A 14,923-nucleotide genomic window follows, 5' to 3' on the forward strand; every position below is an offset into this window, starting at 1 on the left:
TGTCGTAGTAGTAGCATGGGCGGATTTGCTCTAAGGTTGTTAGTCCGCTCAAAATGCACCAAGGTTGCTTTGCGAGTGTGTCTTTTTTCTTTCCCGCAGCTTTCCACTCACCTCACCACCATCGCCCCACCCATTCAACCAACCAACTCGGCTTGGAATATTCCGTGGAGACAACAACGATAAAAGCCATGTCGGCCTCGAGTTCTTTTGCAGCTTTTGGACAAGGCAGCAATGACACTGCGACAACGCCTCTCAGTGTGGAACAGCTAAAGACATTCCTTGTGGAAGCACCCGCAATGTACAATTACCGGCTGCATCCAGGTGCTGAACGACAAATCCTCACCAACTGCTATCGCATGCTATGGGGCAACAATACCGAGTGGATGCAAAAGTACTTTTTCAAGGAAGGGCTCTCTGATCAAGACAATTTGTCAGCCTTGCTCGAAAAGTACAACCTCTTTAAACGCGAAGATCAGCAAAAGTCAACAGTGCCAGCCAATCCAGACAATGTGGTTGTGGATCCAACAGACGATGAGCCCGAGTATTGGGAAAGTCAACGTGGAAAGCAATGTGGCCACTTGTTTAAGCGAGGCGAGAGTGTCTATCGATGCAGGTATGTCATTCATTCATTATTCGCACTTACGGAAGTCATCGGGATGATTTATTCACTCTATTACAAAGAAACTGCGGACTTGACGACACTTGCGTTCTTTGTTCGCGTTGCTTTCATGCTACAAACCATGAAGGACACGATGTGAAGATCTGGATCAGTCGTGGCTCAGGCGGATGCTGTGATTGTGGTGATCCAGAAGCATGGAAAGTACCTTTGGTGTGTGATATCCATTCGCTCTCGGCAGCTCGATCCATTTCAGAATCAGGCGAATCATTACAACCATTGGAACCAACTTCATCCATACCACCCGCATTGATATCTCAAATCAAGAATACTATCTCCACCGTCATGGATTATGTCCTCGAGACCTTTGCCGCTTCACCAGAAAATATAAAGTTTGGCGACCCTGACGACATTCGACAAGATGCTCAAGCAACCGACAGAGCTTTACGTATGCCAAATGGAGGCAACAATGATCAAGAATTGTACGCTTGTATCCTGTGGAATGATGAAACGCATACCTTTGATAAAGTGATCGAAGTCGTCAAACGAGCCATCAAATGCACCACATCTCAAGCTTCAGCAGCTGCAGAAACCGTCGATGCGTATGGTCGTTATATTGTGGCAACTTCCAGTGACCTTGATGAGCTTGTTCAGATCGGTAGAATCATCAGCAGTATCAAATTGGCTGTCACCATTCGATCTTGCAAAGATACGGTGCGTGAGGAGATTTGCGGATTACTATTGGATTGGCTCAAGGAATTGACGAGTGGACGATACACGTTTTTCAGCAATGTGGAAAAAGGCAATTGCATCATTCGTGATATCATTTGCGAGGTTTTATGCGAAGAATGGTCTTTACGCCCTGATCTTGCAGCATTATCGATTCGTACGCGTCGCGGCCCAATGTCAGATGTTGATGATTTGGGTGATTTGGACGACTTTGGAGACGAAGGTCCCGATCTCGATGAAGATAATGATGGTAATGATGATGACGACATGATGGCAGCAGCACATATGATTGAGCTTGATGACGAACTGATCACTCAAGTATTCGAAGCAGCCAATGATGAGGATATTTGGATGGATGTTCAAGGAGAGGATGAGGATGACGACGACGATGACGATGATGATGATTCCAGCCAAGATGATGACAACCATGATGATAATGCGTATGAGGAATCAGATGGTGATGTGGAGATGCATGGAGCTGAAGATTTGGAAGACCAACACGAGAGACCTACTCAACGCACAAACATTGCCAATTCTCCACACCGACATTCTTCACCATCACAACCAACACATACATCCTCGGCAAATCAAGATCAATCCAGCTCTTCTCAACATCAACGTAGACATTCTCAGCAATACACCCATGACATTATCGACCTTAGCAATGGCTTCAACGAATGGCTACGCTATACAGAAAAATTGGATGCTGATGAAGCGGCTATTGCACAAGAGTTGGGTATCCCTGTTATCAACAATTCCGATTCAGCAGCTGCTGCCAACAAACACGTCAAGAAAGAATTCAATCGCAAGTTGCGTCTTGATTATCTCATGCAATATGATTTACGTCTATGGAAATCAGCTCGTGCAAGCATCAAAGATCTTTTGATTGGTACAGTGGTATCCAATTATGACTATCGTCCAATTATTGGTAAGGATTACAAGGTTGAAAGTAGGATGGTTCATTGTTACTTATACATTTGCTTAGGTATTCGATTTGCACGCAACTATCCTGAATTACTCGATGCCTTTTTCTTGAAAGATCGTGAACCAGAGCACTCTGTGGGAACGTTATCGGTGCAATTGTTGACGGTGCCTACTGTGGCAGCATTATTGGTGCGAGAATACAAGTTCTTTGCTATGGTGTGCTCCATCCTCGCCAATTTCTTCTTGACGGATCGTATTCATCTTGTGCTTCCCGAACAATATCATCATTTACAAGTGAATTGTGGATCACGTGCTATCCGACGACCACGATTTGCAGTGACATTCTATGATCTACGTTATGTGCTCAACACCGATCTCGTCAAACCTGATATTTGTCAAAGTCCATTGTACCTACGCCATTTCCTTGATCTGCTTTATCAATTCCAAGCTATGGATCCTCTTGTACGCAGTGGAAGTGTCCATGTTGAATACGAATCTACGACTTGGGTGGGTGCATTCAATGCCACATTACAAGTATCGAAGCTTTGCCAATTGTTCTCTGATTGCTTTGCACCTCTTTCGACATCCACACCCTCACTTGAAGGCACACGTACTCTTTGCCGATCCATTACACGTGTTCTCAAGGCTATTGTCGATTGGGCTCCTCGTGCAGCTGAAGGAAACACTGAACATGATTATGAGATTATCAAGGGTGTTCGAGAACAAAAGTACAAGACTGTGGAGGCATTGCATGCAGGAACCTATTCTATTGTTTCATACGACATCGCTGCGGAGCCTGTATCATTCCATCATCCTTACCATTGGTTATTATCCGGAATGCTGGAGCACGTGGATCTATTGACGGATGAAGCAATTGCTGAATTGGGATGGAAAGGCAATCTGAAAGGTCTCATCAACCATTTCAGTGAACAACAGCACATGGATCATGATGTTTTCATGGCGATCATGGAATACCCATTACGTGTACGTGCATTGTTAGCACAAGTCAATTGTGGTGTGTGGGTTCGAAATGGATTTGGTATTCGCAATCAGGTAAATATAGGGTGAGGGATGATAGGGTTATATGAGCGAGGTATTGATTTATATATGTTTTGATAGGCTCGCACTTATCGAGATGTTAGTGTGCGTGAAAAGACATACGATTGCGATTTGTATCTGCTACAAGTGGCACTCACTGTTGCCGAACCCAATCTCATGCTATTGACAATGCTTGATCGATTCATCCTCAGCGATTGGTTCAATGGACATCCCGACAAATCACATCCATACTATGATCAGACACAAATAGCCCTTGTGGTGGAAGAGTTCCTCGATTACTTGATCATTGCTGCTACTGAGCGTGGCTTTGCTTCTGGTATGCCACTTGAAGATAAGATCCGCCGAGCCATTATCCAGTATCTTGGTCTATCAAGTATGGCCTATTCTGAACTTGTCAAGGTGCTCCCTGATAGCTTGAGCGAACACGAGTCCTTTGAGACACATTTGCATAGCTTGTCGACTTACAAGGCTCCTGCTGGATTGAATGATCACGGCCGATACGAGCTCAAGGATGAATATTATTGCGAGATTGATCCCTACTTTTGGCACTTTTCACGCAATCAACGAGAGGAGGCTTTCGAGAAACTTCGCAGCCGAGAGAATCAATCGTTATCCAACAATGAAAAGAAGAAGGCTGAAAAAGACGAATTCTTTTTATTGCCTCGCCTTCGCAAGATCAAGTCGGGTCCTTTCAAGCACATTGGCAACTTTTTACACTCGCATTTGCTATGCCAGATTGTCTTGTACGCTTTATGGAATTCTCGCACATCAAAGGCTACAAGCGAGCTTATCCTGGATCATGCATTGTACCTGGCAGTATTAGCCGTCACCGATGAGAACAACGAGGTGTATGAAAAGCAACGAGCTTTGATCAAGGGCAAATACCGTAATGATGGACCTAAGATTGATGGTGGATTTGTGCAACATGCCGTGGAGAACAAGTATCCTATCGTCAGTGGATTTGAGCGTGAGCATGTATCGTTGTTGACCGTGTTACTGCGTTTCTTGGGTGATCGTGAATTTTCGCATACACATAAGCGTTGCAACTTTTTGGTCGACAAGATCTTTGAGCAAGGATCGGATGCTGCCCGAGAAATGATTGCTGATTGGCGAGCAACACATCAAAAGTCCCAAGACAAGGCTGCTGAACAAGAAAAAGCTGGTCTTTCAGAATATGAACGCAAAAAGGCCGAGGCGAAAGCACGTCAAGCCGAGATTATGGCTCAATTCGCTCAAGCACAGTCTCAGTTCATGTCACAGCATGCTGATTTGTATGAGGATGAGGATGATGAGAATCTTCAAGGGGATAACGGCGATGAGATGATGACTGATCAGCCTGAGATTATTGGTGAAGACGAGGATGTGGAGCGCACGTGCCATTTCCCTTCTGGTACCTGCATTGTTTGTCAAGAAGAGCTTGATCGATCTCGATTATTCGGCGTTTTGGGATTGGTACAGAAATCCAAGTCATTGCGTAATACACCCATGAAGAATGCGGATGTGTTGGTGGATATCTTTGAGACGGCACAAGGCAAAGGTACATGGAGCGAGCATATGGAAGCATCACCCAACAAGAAATCTGCGTATCGTGGTTTTCCTATGGATTCGCATGTTGATGGTTTACACATTTCCACATGTGGCCATTTAATGCATGCACACTGCTTCAACGGATACCAAGAATCAGTCGACAGCGATACCATCAACCCTATTCGAAATATTGTTCCTCAGCTTCGTCACAAGCAATTCTTGTGTCCACTTTGCAAAGCACTTGGCAATGTCTTGATTCCTATTGTATGGAAGGGTAAAAAGGAATCCTATCCTGGTCCTATGGCTACCAAGACACCATACGAAGATCTCGGCGAGACTGCAAAGCGACTCATGGCTCGATTGGAAAATGACATTGGACCACCACAGCCAATCCCTGGCGGTATGGTTGAAGATGAAGATGATCCACGTAATGATCCCGATGTCGATATTGAAGATTTGGATGGATTGCGACGTTTATACAATCAATTACGCACAGCTATGAAGAAGGGTGCCAATTCCATTATCCATGAAATGGTATCATTTTCAGAATTGCGATCTTCCATCATCGATCTTTACAACATGTATGTATACGCACTCACGACGCTTGAGGTGGCACAACGTGGTGATCATGGCGTGCGTGCACGTGACGTACAAGTGGAGCACACGGGTACCTTTTTGGATGACATTTCATCACAAAGCCAAATGTTGCTCAAGATCTTGGCAAAGACTGGCGAGCTGATGCCCACTATTATGAACACACGTTGGGTCACGGATGATCGATTTACATTGCAACGAATTTCCTTATCAATACTGCGTCAAGTATTTTACGAGGAGAATGCTCCAGGACCTGGTGATGCATACGAGCGTGATGTATTATGCAAGCCTCTTTTGGCTGATGATCCATTCCATATCCTTGTGCGTCTCAGCTTTGTCACTGCACGTGCTGGTGAAGATAAACTCGAGCCCCATCACATTCTACGCTTGTTGTATATTGCCGAACTTGTCAAGGTGACCATTGGATTGTTACAAGGACTTGGCAAGGATTCACTCTCAACACCACGCGTCAATGAAACATTTGAGCAACTCAAGCAAAATGCGACTGGACATCAAGCATCGGCAGAGGCGGCACGTGCATTTGCATCGAATGTGGCAGCCCTGGTTGGTATCCCCGCCACAACTGTCGAAGATTTCTTTGCCGTGTATCCACCCAATGTCTTTGTTTCGTTGCTTCGCACATTCACTATGCCCTATCTTCGCAAGTCATTGTTGCTTATGGTTGTCCATCATGGCTTCATTCTTCAAAACCAAAGCAGCCAAGATTTCACTGGAGACGAATATGATCGTTTATTGCACATTCTAAAGCTTCCCATGTTCCCTGATATCTTCAATCTCCAAGCTTATGAGCAAACTCTGGTTACAGGCTGGTGTCGTCAATACAGTGAACAATCTCAGCAAGGTCTCAGTGTAGCCAGGCCTTTACTTAGCTTACCAACACCCTCGTACCTGGTATCGCTTCCCTATCGCATGGATAAGCTTTTCGATGACAGTGCTCGTCGCGTATGCCGCAAGTGTGGAAATCTACCTGAGTATCCTGCATTGTGTCTCATTTGTGGCACATTTGTCTGTGCACGACGCTATTGTTGCACTGAAAATGGTCGTGGTGAATGTAACACGCATATGAAAAAGTAAGTTTCCCTTATTCTTATACATCCACTTTTCCTTACACATGTCACGATATAATAGGTGCAGTGGTGATATTGGTATCTTCCTGGTAGTCAAGGAATCCTTTATCTTACTCTTGCATGCGGATGGTGGAAGTATCATGAGTGCACCTTACCTTGATATCCACGGTGAGGTTGATCTTTTCCTCAGGTAAAACATTCAACACATGGAATCTTTTCACAATGCTGATCATTTTGTCTATGGGTAGACGTGGCACACCACAATTCCTTAACCCACAACGATACGAACAAATCCGACAAATGTGGCTATCCCATAGCATTCCTGCATACGTTCGTCGAAAGATGGAATCCTCCTATTCTTACACACGATGGGGATCATGGTAATTCACACACGGGTGATCTCATATAAAAAGGCACTTGAATACTGTATACAGCACAGCCCTCTCTCTCTCTCTCTCTTCTCTTATGTACATTTGCTCAATAAATAGACTCTGACAAATTTGGTCTGCATGAATTAGTTTTTATATTGCTTCTATTCCTAACCTATAATCGTTGCTTGGTTTCTATCGTTTGGATACTCTGAATAACATCACCCACTTTGAAACCGGTAAAACCTTCAAATGACATGCCGCATTCCAATCCCTTTTTGGCTTCCATGATATCCTTCTTGACTTGCCGTAATGCGTCCAATTCACCTAGCAAGATAAATATAAGTAATGATCCAATTCAACTTTTTGGCATACAGCTTACCTTCCCATACAGTCTCTTTATCACGCACAACACGTACACGACCGTTTCTTTGGATGGCACCATTGGTGACACGGCAACCAGCAACAGCACGCGTTTCACGGCCCTTGATACTGATATCAAAGATTTGTAAAATGGATGCTTCACCAACGACCTGCGTCGACAAGATAGGAGGCAACATGTCACTTAATTGATCCTTGACTTCCTCGAGAAGCTTGTAAATGACCGAGTATGAACGCACACCAACACCACGTTTGCTGGCTTCGGATTGGATCTTCTTATCAGCCTTGACATTGAAACCAATAACATGGCCTTCACAAGCAGCTGCTAGTTGCACATCACCCTCGGTAATATTGCCCACGCCACTCTCGACGACCTTGACACGAATTTGCTTGTTTTGAAGACCATTCAAACAATCGACAACGGCTTCGACGGTGCCACTCACATCACCTATTGAACATACATAATAATAATCAGTAAGTGTCCCTTGATCCAATAAATGATCCATTTACCTTTGACCACAGCACGATATTCGAGCATGTCATCCTTCTTTTCAATCTTTTGATCATCTTGTAATGAAGCTTGGATGGCGCTGAGACGTTTGCCGAGGGATTCAGGGGGCGAATCAATCAATCCTTGTTGGAACATGTACATCTCCTTCTTGTATTCCTTCTCCACCATACGTTCTTGTTCCAATAATTCACGTTGTTGACGACGCTTCTCATTGATCACTTGTAAGTCACGTAGTTGCTGCTCACGTTGATGGCGTGCTTTACGATTATCCACTACAGTCTTGGCCATACCCTACCATCACCAATAAATAAATAAGAGATCCTTATCTTTTGTTATCCTCAATCATACCTCATCCTTAGCTTGAAGCATTTCATCACCAGCCATGGGTACTTCCTTCCAACCTGTCACTTTGACGGGTGTACCAGGAGGAGCTTCCTTGAGAGATTTTCCTTGATGATCAGTCATAGATCGCACTTTGCACCATGTTTGGCCTGCCACCACAGTTGATCCAGGTTTGAGAGTACCACGACGCACCAACACGGTTGCAACATTGCCACGACCCTTTTCCACTTGTGATTCAATCACCACACCTTCAGCACCATTGATACGCTCAGCTCTGAGTTCCAATACTTCTGAAAGAGTGGCAATGGTTTCTTCAAGTTGATCGAGATTCTTGCCCGTCAATCCAGATACTTCCACAGCAGGCACATCACCACCAATCTCTTCCAAATGCACATTGTAACGTGCTAAGTCTTGCTTGACACGAGAGGAATCCACACCAGGTTTATCACACTTGTTGATAGCAACGACAATGGGTACACCAGCGCTTTGTGCATGTTCAATGGCTTCACGTGTTTGTGGCATGACACCATCATCAGCAGCCACCACCAAAACGACAATATCGGTAACTTGGGCACCACGAGCACGCATACTAGAGAAGGCGGCATGACCAGGGGTGTCAAGGAAGGTGATGCTCTTTTTTGAAGGTAATGTCACTAAAAGTCTAAAGTCAGCCTCTTAACTTTGATCCATGTAGTAATCATACTTGCCTGAGAAGGCACCAATATGTTGTGTAATTCCACCAGCTTCACCAGCAGCAACCGATGTCTTGCGTAATGTATCCAACAAAGTCGTCTTGCCATGATCAACATGACCCATGATGGTGACCACAGGAGGTCGATTCGGCAAATTGCTCATATCAGTAGGTAAAGGTCTATACAAATGTTATTTTAGCTTGGATGAACTTACCCTCTTTTTCATCATCATCATCATCCATCATACCTTGGATATAAGTCAAGAGCTTGTCGTTCATCCACAATAGGGTTCATATCCAGCTGCATTGCAATTAAACTTGATTCATCGGCAGAGAGCACTTTTTTTTGTATACAAATTGAGTAAAAGTAAATCAATGACAACATGCTTATGCATGCATTCACTTACTGCGATCATGTGACACATTATCCATTTCCAGCTCTTCCATGGTCCGAATAAGGTGCTCTATGCAATTAAGGATGTTGTTAGTATGCAATCCTATGTACTTTGTTTATACGCATACCTAATCTTACACCCAAGAGTCTTGATAAATTGGCCGCATTGATGACATGTGGAATATACACATCCTGCACTTGCTTCTCCTCTTGTGCTTTGGACTTTTGTTTGGCCTTGTACTTTTGCATTTCAGCTTCCTGCTGTTTCATAAACAATGCAACTTCTTCGTCTCGTTTCTTGTTGCGCTCTCGTCGTTGATCACGTTGTTGCTGTTGTTGTTGCTGTTGCTGTGGTGGTTTCTTGGATTCGATATCAGAGGGTCGACTCCAGTCGCGTTTTGCAGGCACCTTGTTACGCTTTGAACCTTGCTGCTGTTGACCTTGTTTCTGCTGTTGTTGAGGACGACTCCAGTCAGTCTTTCCGATCTTCTTCTTTCGTGGACCAGCGGCACCTTCTAACGCATTGGGTCTGCCGAGTGAATAGCGTATCGTGCTAGTTGATAATAATCGTCGACATTGCTGAGTGCCGAGGACAAAGACTCGCTGCCCGTTCATGGTGAATGTCAAGGTATATGCTGGAGGAGTAGGTGTGTCGACAAAAAGAGAAAGAGTAAATTTAAAGCAGGAGGGTGACTGCAAGATATCCCACTTGTTTCTCAACAGCCCTTACCAACATGTACTTTGACTTTAATATTCCATACAATGAACGTACTCAAGTAGAAAATATCCTCGCAAGGATTCAGTCATGTAAGCATAGCCGCCATTGTCGCCAACCCCCCATGGCAACCGATCCCCAGATCTAACACGTCGCTTTACATAGCTCAGAATGCAACGATCGCGTTGAGTATCACCAGCAACGAACCTCTTACCTCCAATTCAGTACAGGTACGAGAGCGTGGTATCCATGCATGATATGTATACTGAGATAGGTATCATAGTCCATCGAACCCATAGCAACCGATCGATTTCCCAACATTAAACAACTCAAGCGTGTTACCATCCAAGTCACTGATCCAAAACAGAACTATCAATTGGTAAAGTAAATACGATGCATCGCATGATGGAGGCTTCATCTCACATGAAAGTATACTTTAGATGACCAACAATATAGCCAATAAGAATGTGGATATCTTAGCTGTACGACCCATGACATTGGAGGCCACCAAACACGCCTGTCAAACCTACGACGCCGATATTATCTCCCTCGATTTTCATGCAAAGCACGTAGTACCCAATCACGCAACTGCACAATTAGCTATTCAACGTGGCATGTTTTTTGAGGTTTGTTACGCCCCAGCATTTCGAAGTAAGTGGGATACGTAGTGATGGATGCTGGATATCTTGAGACCAACAAATAGCATTCAGCTGCACACCATAGGAACACCTTCTTTTCAAATGTCAAGAGATTGGTTGAAGTTACACGAGGGGATAACATCATCTTTTCAAGCGATGCATTGCAAGCTCTTGAACTACGTAGCGCAAATGATATGAAGATGTTGTGAGTACTCTTTCGAAATAGGTGCAAGGCCATCGAGAAACTCATTATCATGTTTGATTAGTGGTCAATTACTTGGCATGTCCCATACCCAAGTTGAAGCAGCTGTCAGCCAAAACTGTCAACGTTTGTTGCTAAAAGCAGGTATATTGTGGAATGTCTTTTATGGGAGATCATCATCAGCTAAGAAATTATATATAGAAACACGACAAAGCACACTCAACGCTGCTATTCGTATGGATTTCATTGTCCCCGAACCAGAAAATCAATCAAACAAACGCAAAGTAGATCAGAATGAAAGCAGCCAACCCAATCAGAAAAAGAAAAAGAAAAACAAAGCAAAGAACAATAAAGCTGTGTAGCTGTATGTAATCAGCAATGTAAATATGTACACTATCCATCCATCTATTTAAGCCATGTTTCATATATGTTTTTGGCGTACTGAACGAGGTTTTCATGCTTGCGAACGAGAGCTCTTAGCTCACCAGCTTGCTTCTTCTCTTCGTCACCCAATGTGCTTCCGGGGATGGTAGGATATGACATGATAGCATGAAGGTACGAAAAGATCACTGCATCAATCCAAGTAGGTTCTCTAGTTGACGCATCATCCAGATGAGTTGTCTTTCTTTGTTATACGCATGTCCTTTCTTTTTCAGGAGACTTACGTTGATCCAAAAAAGTACTTGTCATCACCAAGCTTTGTTGAAAGAGCTTCCAAGGTTTGAGCTGCGTCATGATAGACCTAACAAAGACGTTGATTAGATCATTATTTACCCATCCAAAGACATTACAAACCTCTTCACGAACAAGGATATCGCGATCCGTCAACAACGTTTGAGTCACTTGGTTTTGCTTTTGATAGGCTAATAGCTTGTTCACAGGAGTAGGGACATGACTGAAATAGGCGTCGGCGGTGTATTCTGAGTAGTTGAGAGGTTCAAGCCATGTAGAGAAAAGCTATAGAGCCCATGATGAGATCATCTTTTTCCTCTCTCTCTCACTCTGATAGACCAAGTATCCTACTTACCCATGCTGCATGTAATTTGGTACGTGCAAGTGCAATAAAAGCCTTTGCTTGTTCTTGATCTTTTGTGGAAGCGAGTTTCTTGGCCTTGTCCTAATTTGTATATGACTTAATGTAAGTAAGAGCGTCACCTGGATGCATTATATTAACTTACCATTTCATCCACCCATTGCAGAATGCGATCGCTGTCATAAATAGCCCCTGTTACAGTAGCCAAGAAAGGGAGTTTGCCTAAATGGATGATCAGCATTCGGCATTAACCAATTATCGACACCATCCCATCGTTCATCATCATCGTTGCCGGATCCTTCAACAACTTGTCCCCTTTCCTCCTTTCCAATTCCATTGGATTCTCCTCCTACCTGACGGTGATGCGAGAGGCTCGTTGCCGTTATGTACTTCAAAGTTGATCCCACAAAACTTGAGATAGATCTACAAGAAGATATCCTCACGTGTGTGAGTGGCAAGACATATGAATATTGAGTTGCGACGATCCTTGCCTGAATCTGTAAGCAATCGGCGTCGAAGCTGGCACTCGATTTTCTCCAACCGGGGCCGTGAATGTACAACGTGTCATGCTGCAATTTGGGACGATCGTAAACGGCTGGATAGACTTTGAGTGGGAAGTTTTTCAATTTGAGAAAGTCCAATGCTGCAGGGAGTTCAAAGTTGGGTAATGCTGGCCATGTTGCTGGTGGATAGTTGTCGCGTGTTGTCATGACGGGGTTGTGTCGGATAAAGAAGTACAATATTTTGACTTGGGAGTGAGTGGGCGGGACACCATTGAGTCGGAGGTCGCTATGCTTTGGATTGGACTCTTTTTGCTTGTGCTCTTTAGCATATGCATGACATCCTTTTAGTCGTTAGTCTTGTAAATCGTTTGGATTGATTAAATGACGGATGAACACAAGGAGAATCGTGGATATCATCTAAACGTATTACTTGGAATGCACTTCACTCACCACATACGATTCCCCAGAGTATCATCCTTCTCCAAGCAATATACCACCACCATCCTCATTATGCACCCACATACACACACAACCACCCCCTTCTCCACGTTGGCACATGATTTACGCGCTCTTTTTAGAATATTCTCAATTGGTATCATTCATTGCCTTGTGGATCAGTTTTCCACTTTCAATAAAGAACCCTTTCGGAAATGAGAACGTCGTTTTCAATATCAAAGTGACCCTATTTTGACGACATTACTGTCATTCCCCTTCTCCTTCAGGTTATCATTATTGTTTTTTTGGTCGAGGTGTAATGCACCCTGCGTTGAAGCGCGCGCGCGCATTTGGATCTCTAAACACACACACATACGCTCTCTCTCTCTTTCTCCCGTTAGTTTAGCACTTTTGTACATATGCATTGCATCTACTTCAGGGTCCAGCTTTGCTCATTGCGCATATCGATCTACAAAGTGCACACATTTAAGTACTCTCACACTCTTACACGCTCTCACTCACACACCACATTCATCCAAAAACATCCATGCAATATTCACGCGCCAATTCCTCCCCCTTTTTCTTTACAGGAGACACTCGTTGTTTCTTTTTTTGTCGTTTTACCATTATCTGTCTTTATTGGGAAAACAAGAGCGCGAAAAAAAAAGTGTCAATGTATACGCTCATTTATATACCTCAGCTCTCAAAAGACTCTAGAAATATACTAGTACTGGCTGACTAAAGGATGAGATTTACACATGTAAAACGGGGCAAACAAGTGGTATTGGTTATAAGTTTGTGTGTCTCAGTGATACAACTTGAAGAGGCTGGTTGGAATGATCCGGTACACGGATAGAACACTTGACCTGGTAACGTAGCAACATCTCAAATGTCAATCATTTTCACTTTCCATCAATGGGTAAATAATAAAAATACCTTGGTTGGTTGTGTCTTTAGCAAAGTAGATGGCAACGACGGCTGGTGAACGGTAATGTCGGTATTGTAAGGAGCATTGACGATCACAAGAACTTCTTGAGCTAACTTTGTCTGGTACTGAGCCAAGTCTTCAAGGGTGAGATAACAATGGTTCTTGTGACGCCTTAATACCCCCTCGATCTCGTGATCCACATGTTGCTTGATGCTATGCAATCGGTCATGTTCTCGCTCGAGTGATACATTGTGCCGCTTTAGGAGTGATAATCGGTGCTCCAATTCGTCTAGATTGGATGACATGATGCAAGATGAAGATGAAGAGGACGATGTAGTAGTGATGGAGGATGTTGGTGATGATGATGATGATGATGCTGTCGCATGACGATTTCCGCTGCAGGGTGAATTAAACGTGAGCAACAATACATGCACATACACGCGGGAAGGGGTATACAAGAGGATGATGGGTGTCTACATCCTCCATGTGGTATTACTTACATCCATCGCACATGATTCTTTGAGTTCTTTTCAATAAGCCGAATGCCTTCCAATACATTTGTAATGTCGTAAATTCGTCGCTTTTGCACCTTGAGTTGTGCTGCAGCACGATTCAAATCCAATTCACCATGAGCGCTGGAACGTAATAACGCAATGAACTTTTTAGTCAACAGCCCCAATGAAGAATCATATCGACAGGATTGTGCGTTGGATGATGTGATGGCACCTGTAGATGGGTGGATTTGGAAAGGCACTGTGTGTGTATAAAAATATACATCAGTCATTCGCATAGGCCTTCTTTTGCGCGCTCAAATCGATGATGACATTTTACCAGACTCATGCTTCGAACGATGTTGGTAATGATGTTGTTGTTGGTATGTTGAATATGGATGATGATGATAATGGCGTTGTTGATGAATGTGGTTGGTTGTCATTATGCGTGTGAATGTGTGTGTGGAGAAAGAGAAAGATGACAAGTAGGAGAAAGAAAGAAAAAAAAGGGAAATCAAGAGCCGATCTTTTATAGCAACAAATCAGGCACACAAAGCGCCATGCGTACCACCATACACGTTTCTTCAACAACATGGAACCTCGTCTTTTGCAAATCACTAAATAACTTCTGCACGGACCGGAGAATCCTTCTATTCTGGATCCATTCATTCAAAAGTTGGTGTATGGATGATCATGGTTTTGATGACTCTCGTATCAAAGTTCACTCACAATGTCCACATTTACAACCCCCCCA

At 43.7% G+C, this 14,923-nt stretch overlaps 5 protein-coding genes across 5 annotated transcripts; 2 read left to right on the forward strand and 3 right to left on the reverse strand.

Moving 5' to 3' along the window:
- Positions 1–188: 188 nt before the first annotated feature.
- On the forward strand, positions 189–6,921 carry O0I10_009824 (uncharacterized protein; the record flags this gene model as incomplete). Its single annotated transcript, XM_058489810.1, has 6 exons — positions 189–613; positions 682–2,273; positions 2,331–3,322; positions 3,389–6,540; positions 6,599–6,727; positions 6,786–6,921. 6 exons carry the CDS (start codon positions 189–191, stop codon positions 6,919–6,921), a joined length of 6,426 nt encoding a protein of 2,141 aa, XP_058339432.1.
- A 159-nt stretch (positions 6,922–7,080) lies between these two features.
- On the reverse strand, positions 7,081–9,839 carry O0I10_009825 (translation initiation factor IF-2; the record flags this gene model as incomplete). The annotated part of the gene is made up of 8 exons (XM_058489811.1): positions 7,081–7,232; positions 7,288–7,734; positions 7,797–8,088; positions 8,146–8,792; positions 8,847–9,010; positions 9,079–9,169; positions 9,238–9,294; positions 9,353–9,839. The coding sequence occupies 8 exons, from the start codon at positions 9,837–9,839 to the stop codon at positions 7,081–7,083; spliced, it is 2,337 nt and encodes a 778-aa protein (XP_058339433.1).
- A 119-nt stretch (positions 9,840–9,958) lies between these two features.
- Positions 9,959–11,141, forward strand: O0I10_009826 (uncharacterized protein; the record flags this gene model as incomplete). The annotated part of the gene is made up of 7 exons (XM_058489812.1): positions 9,959–10,031; positions 10,105–10,169; positions 10,223–10,318; positions 10,380–10,590; positions 10,650–10,782; positions 10,844–10,923; positions 10,981–11,141. 7 exons carry the CDS (start codon positions 9,959–9,961, stop codon positions 11,139–11,141), a joined length of 819 nt encoding a protein of 272 aa, XP_058339434.1.
- A 43-nt stretch (positions 11,142–11,184) lies between these two features.
- Positions 11,185–12,522, reverse strand: O0I10_009827 (uncharacterized protein; the record flags this gene model as incomplete). Its single annotated transcript, XM_058489813.1, has 7 exons — positions 11,185–11,371; positions 11,445–11,521; positions 11,575–11,736; positions 11,807–11,896; positions 11,958–12,034; positions 12,166–12,235; positions 12,304–12,522. The coding sequence occupies 7 exons, from the start codon at positions 12,520–12,522 to the stop codon at positions 11,185–11,187; spliced, it is 882 nt and encodes a 293-aa protein (XP_058339435.1).
- A 1,140-nt stretch (positions 12,523–13,662) lies between these two features.
- On the reverse strand, positions 13,663–14,612 carry O0I10_009828 (uncharacterized protein; the record flags this gene model as incomplete). The annotated part of the gene is made up of 3 exons (XM_058489814.1): positions 13,663–14,074; positions 14,179–14,431; positions 14,510–14,612. 3 exons carry the CDS (start codon positions 14,610–14,612, stop codon positions 13,663–13,665), a joined length of 768 nt encoding a protein of 255 aa, XP_058339436.1.
- Positions 14,613–14,923: the final 311 nt, after the last annotated feature.

Source organism: Lichtheimia ornata (assembly GCF_029851405.1).
Source record: "Lichtheimia ornata isolate CBS 291.66 chromosome Unknown scaffold00060, whole genome shotgun sequence".
NCBI classification, from domain to species: Eukaryota; Fungi; Mucoromycota; class Mucoromycetes; order Mucorales; family Lichtheimiaceae; genus Lichtheimia; species Lichtheimia ornata.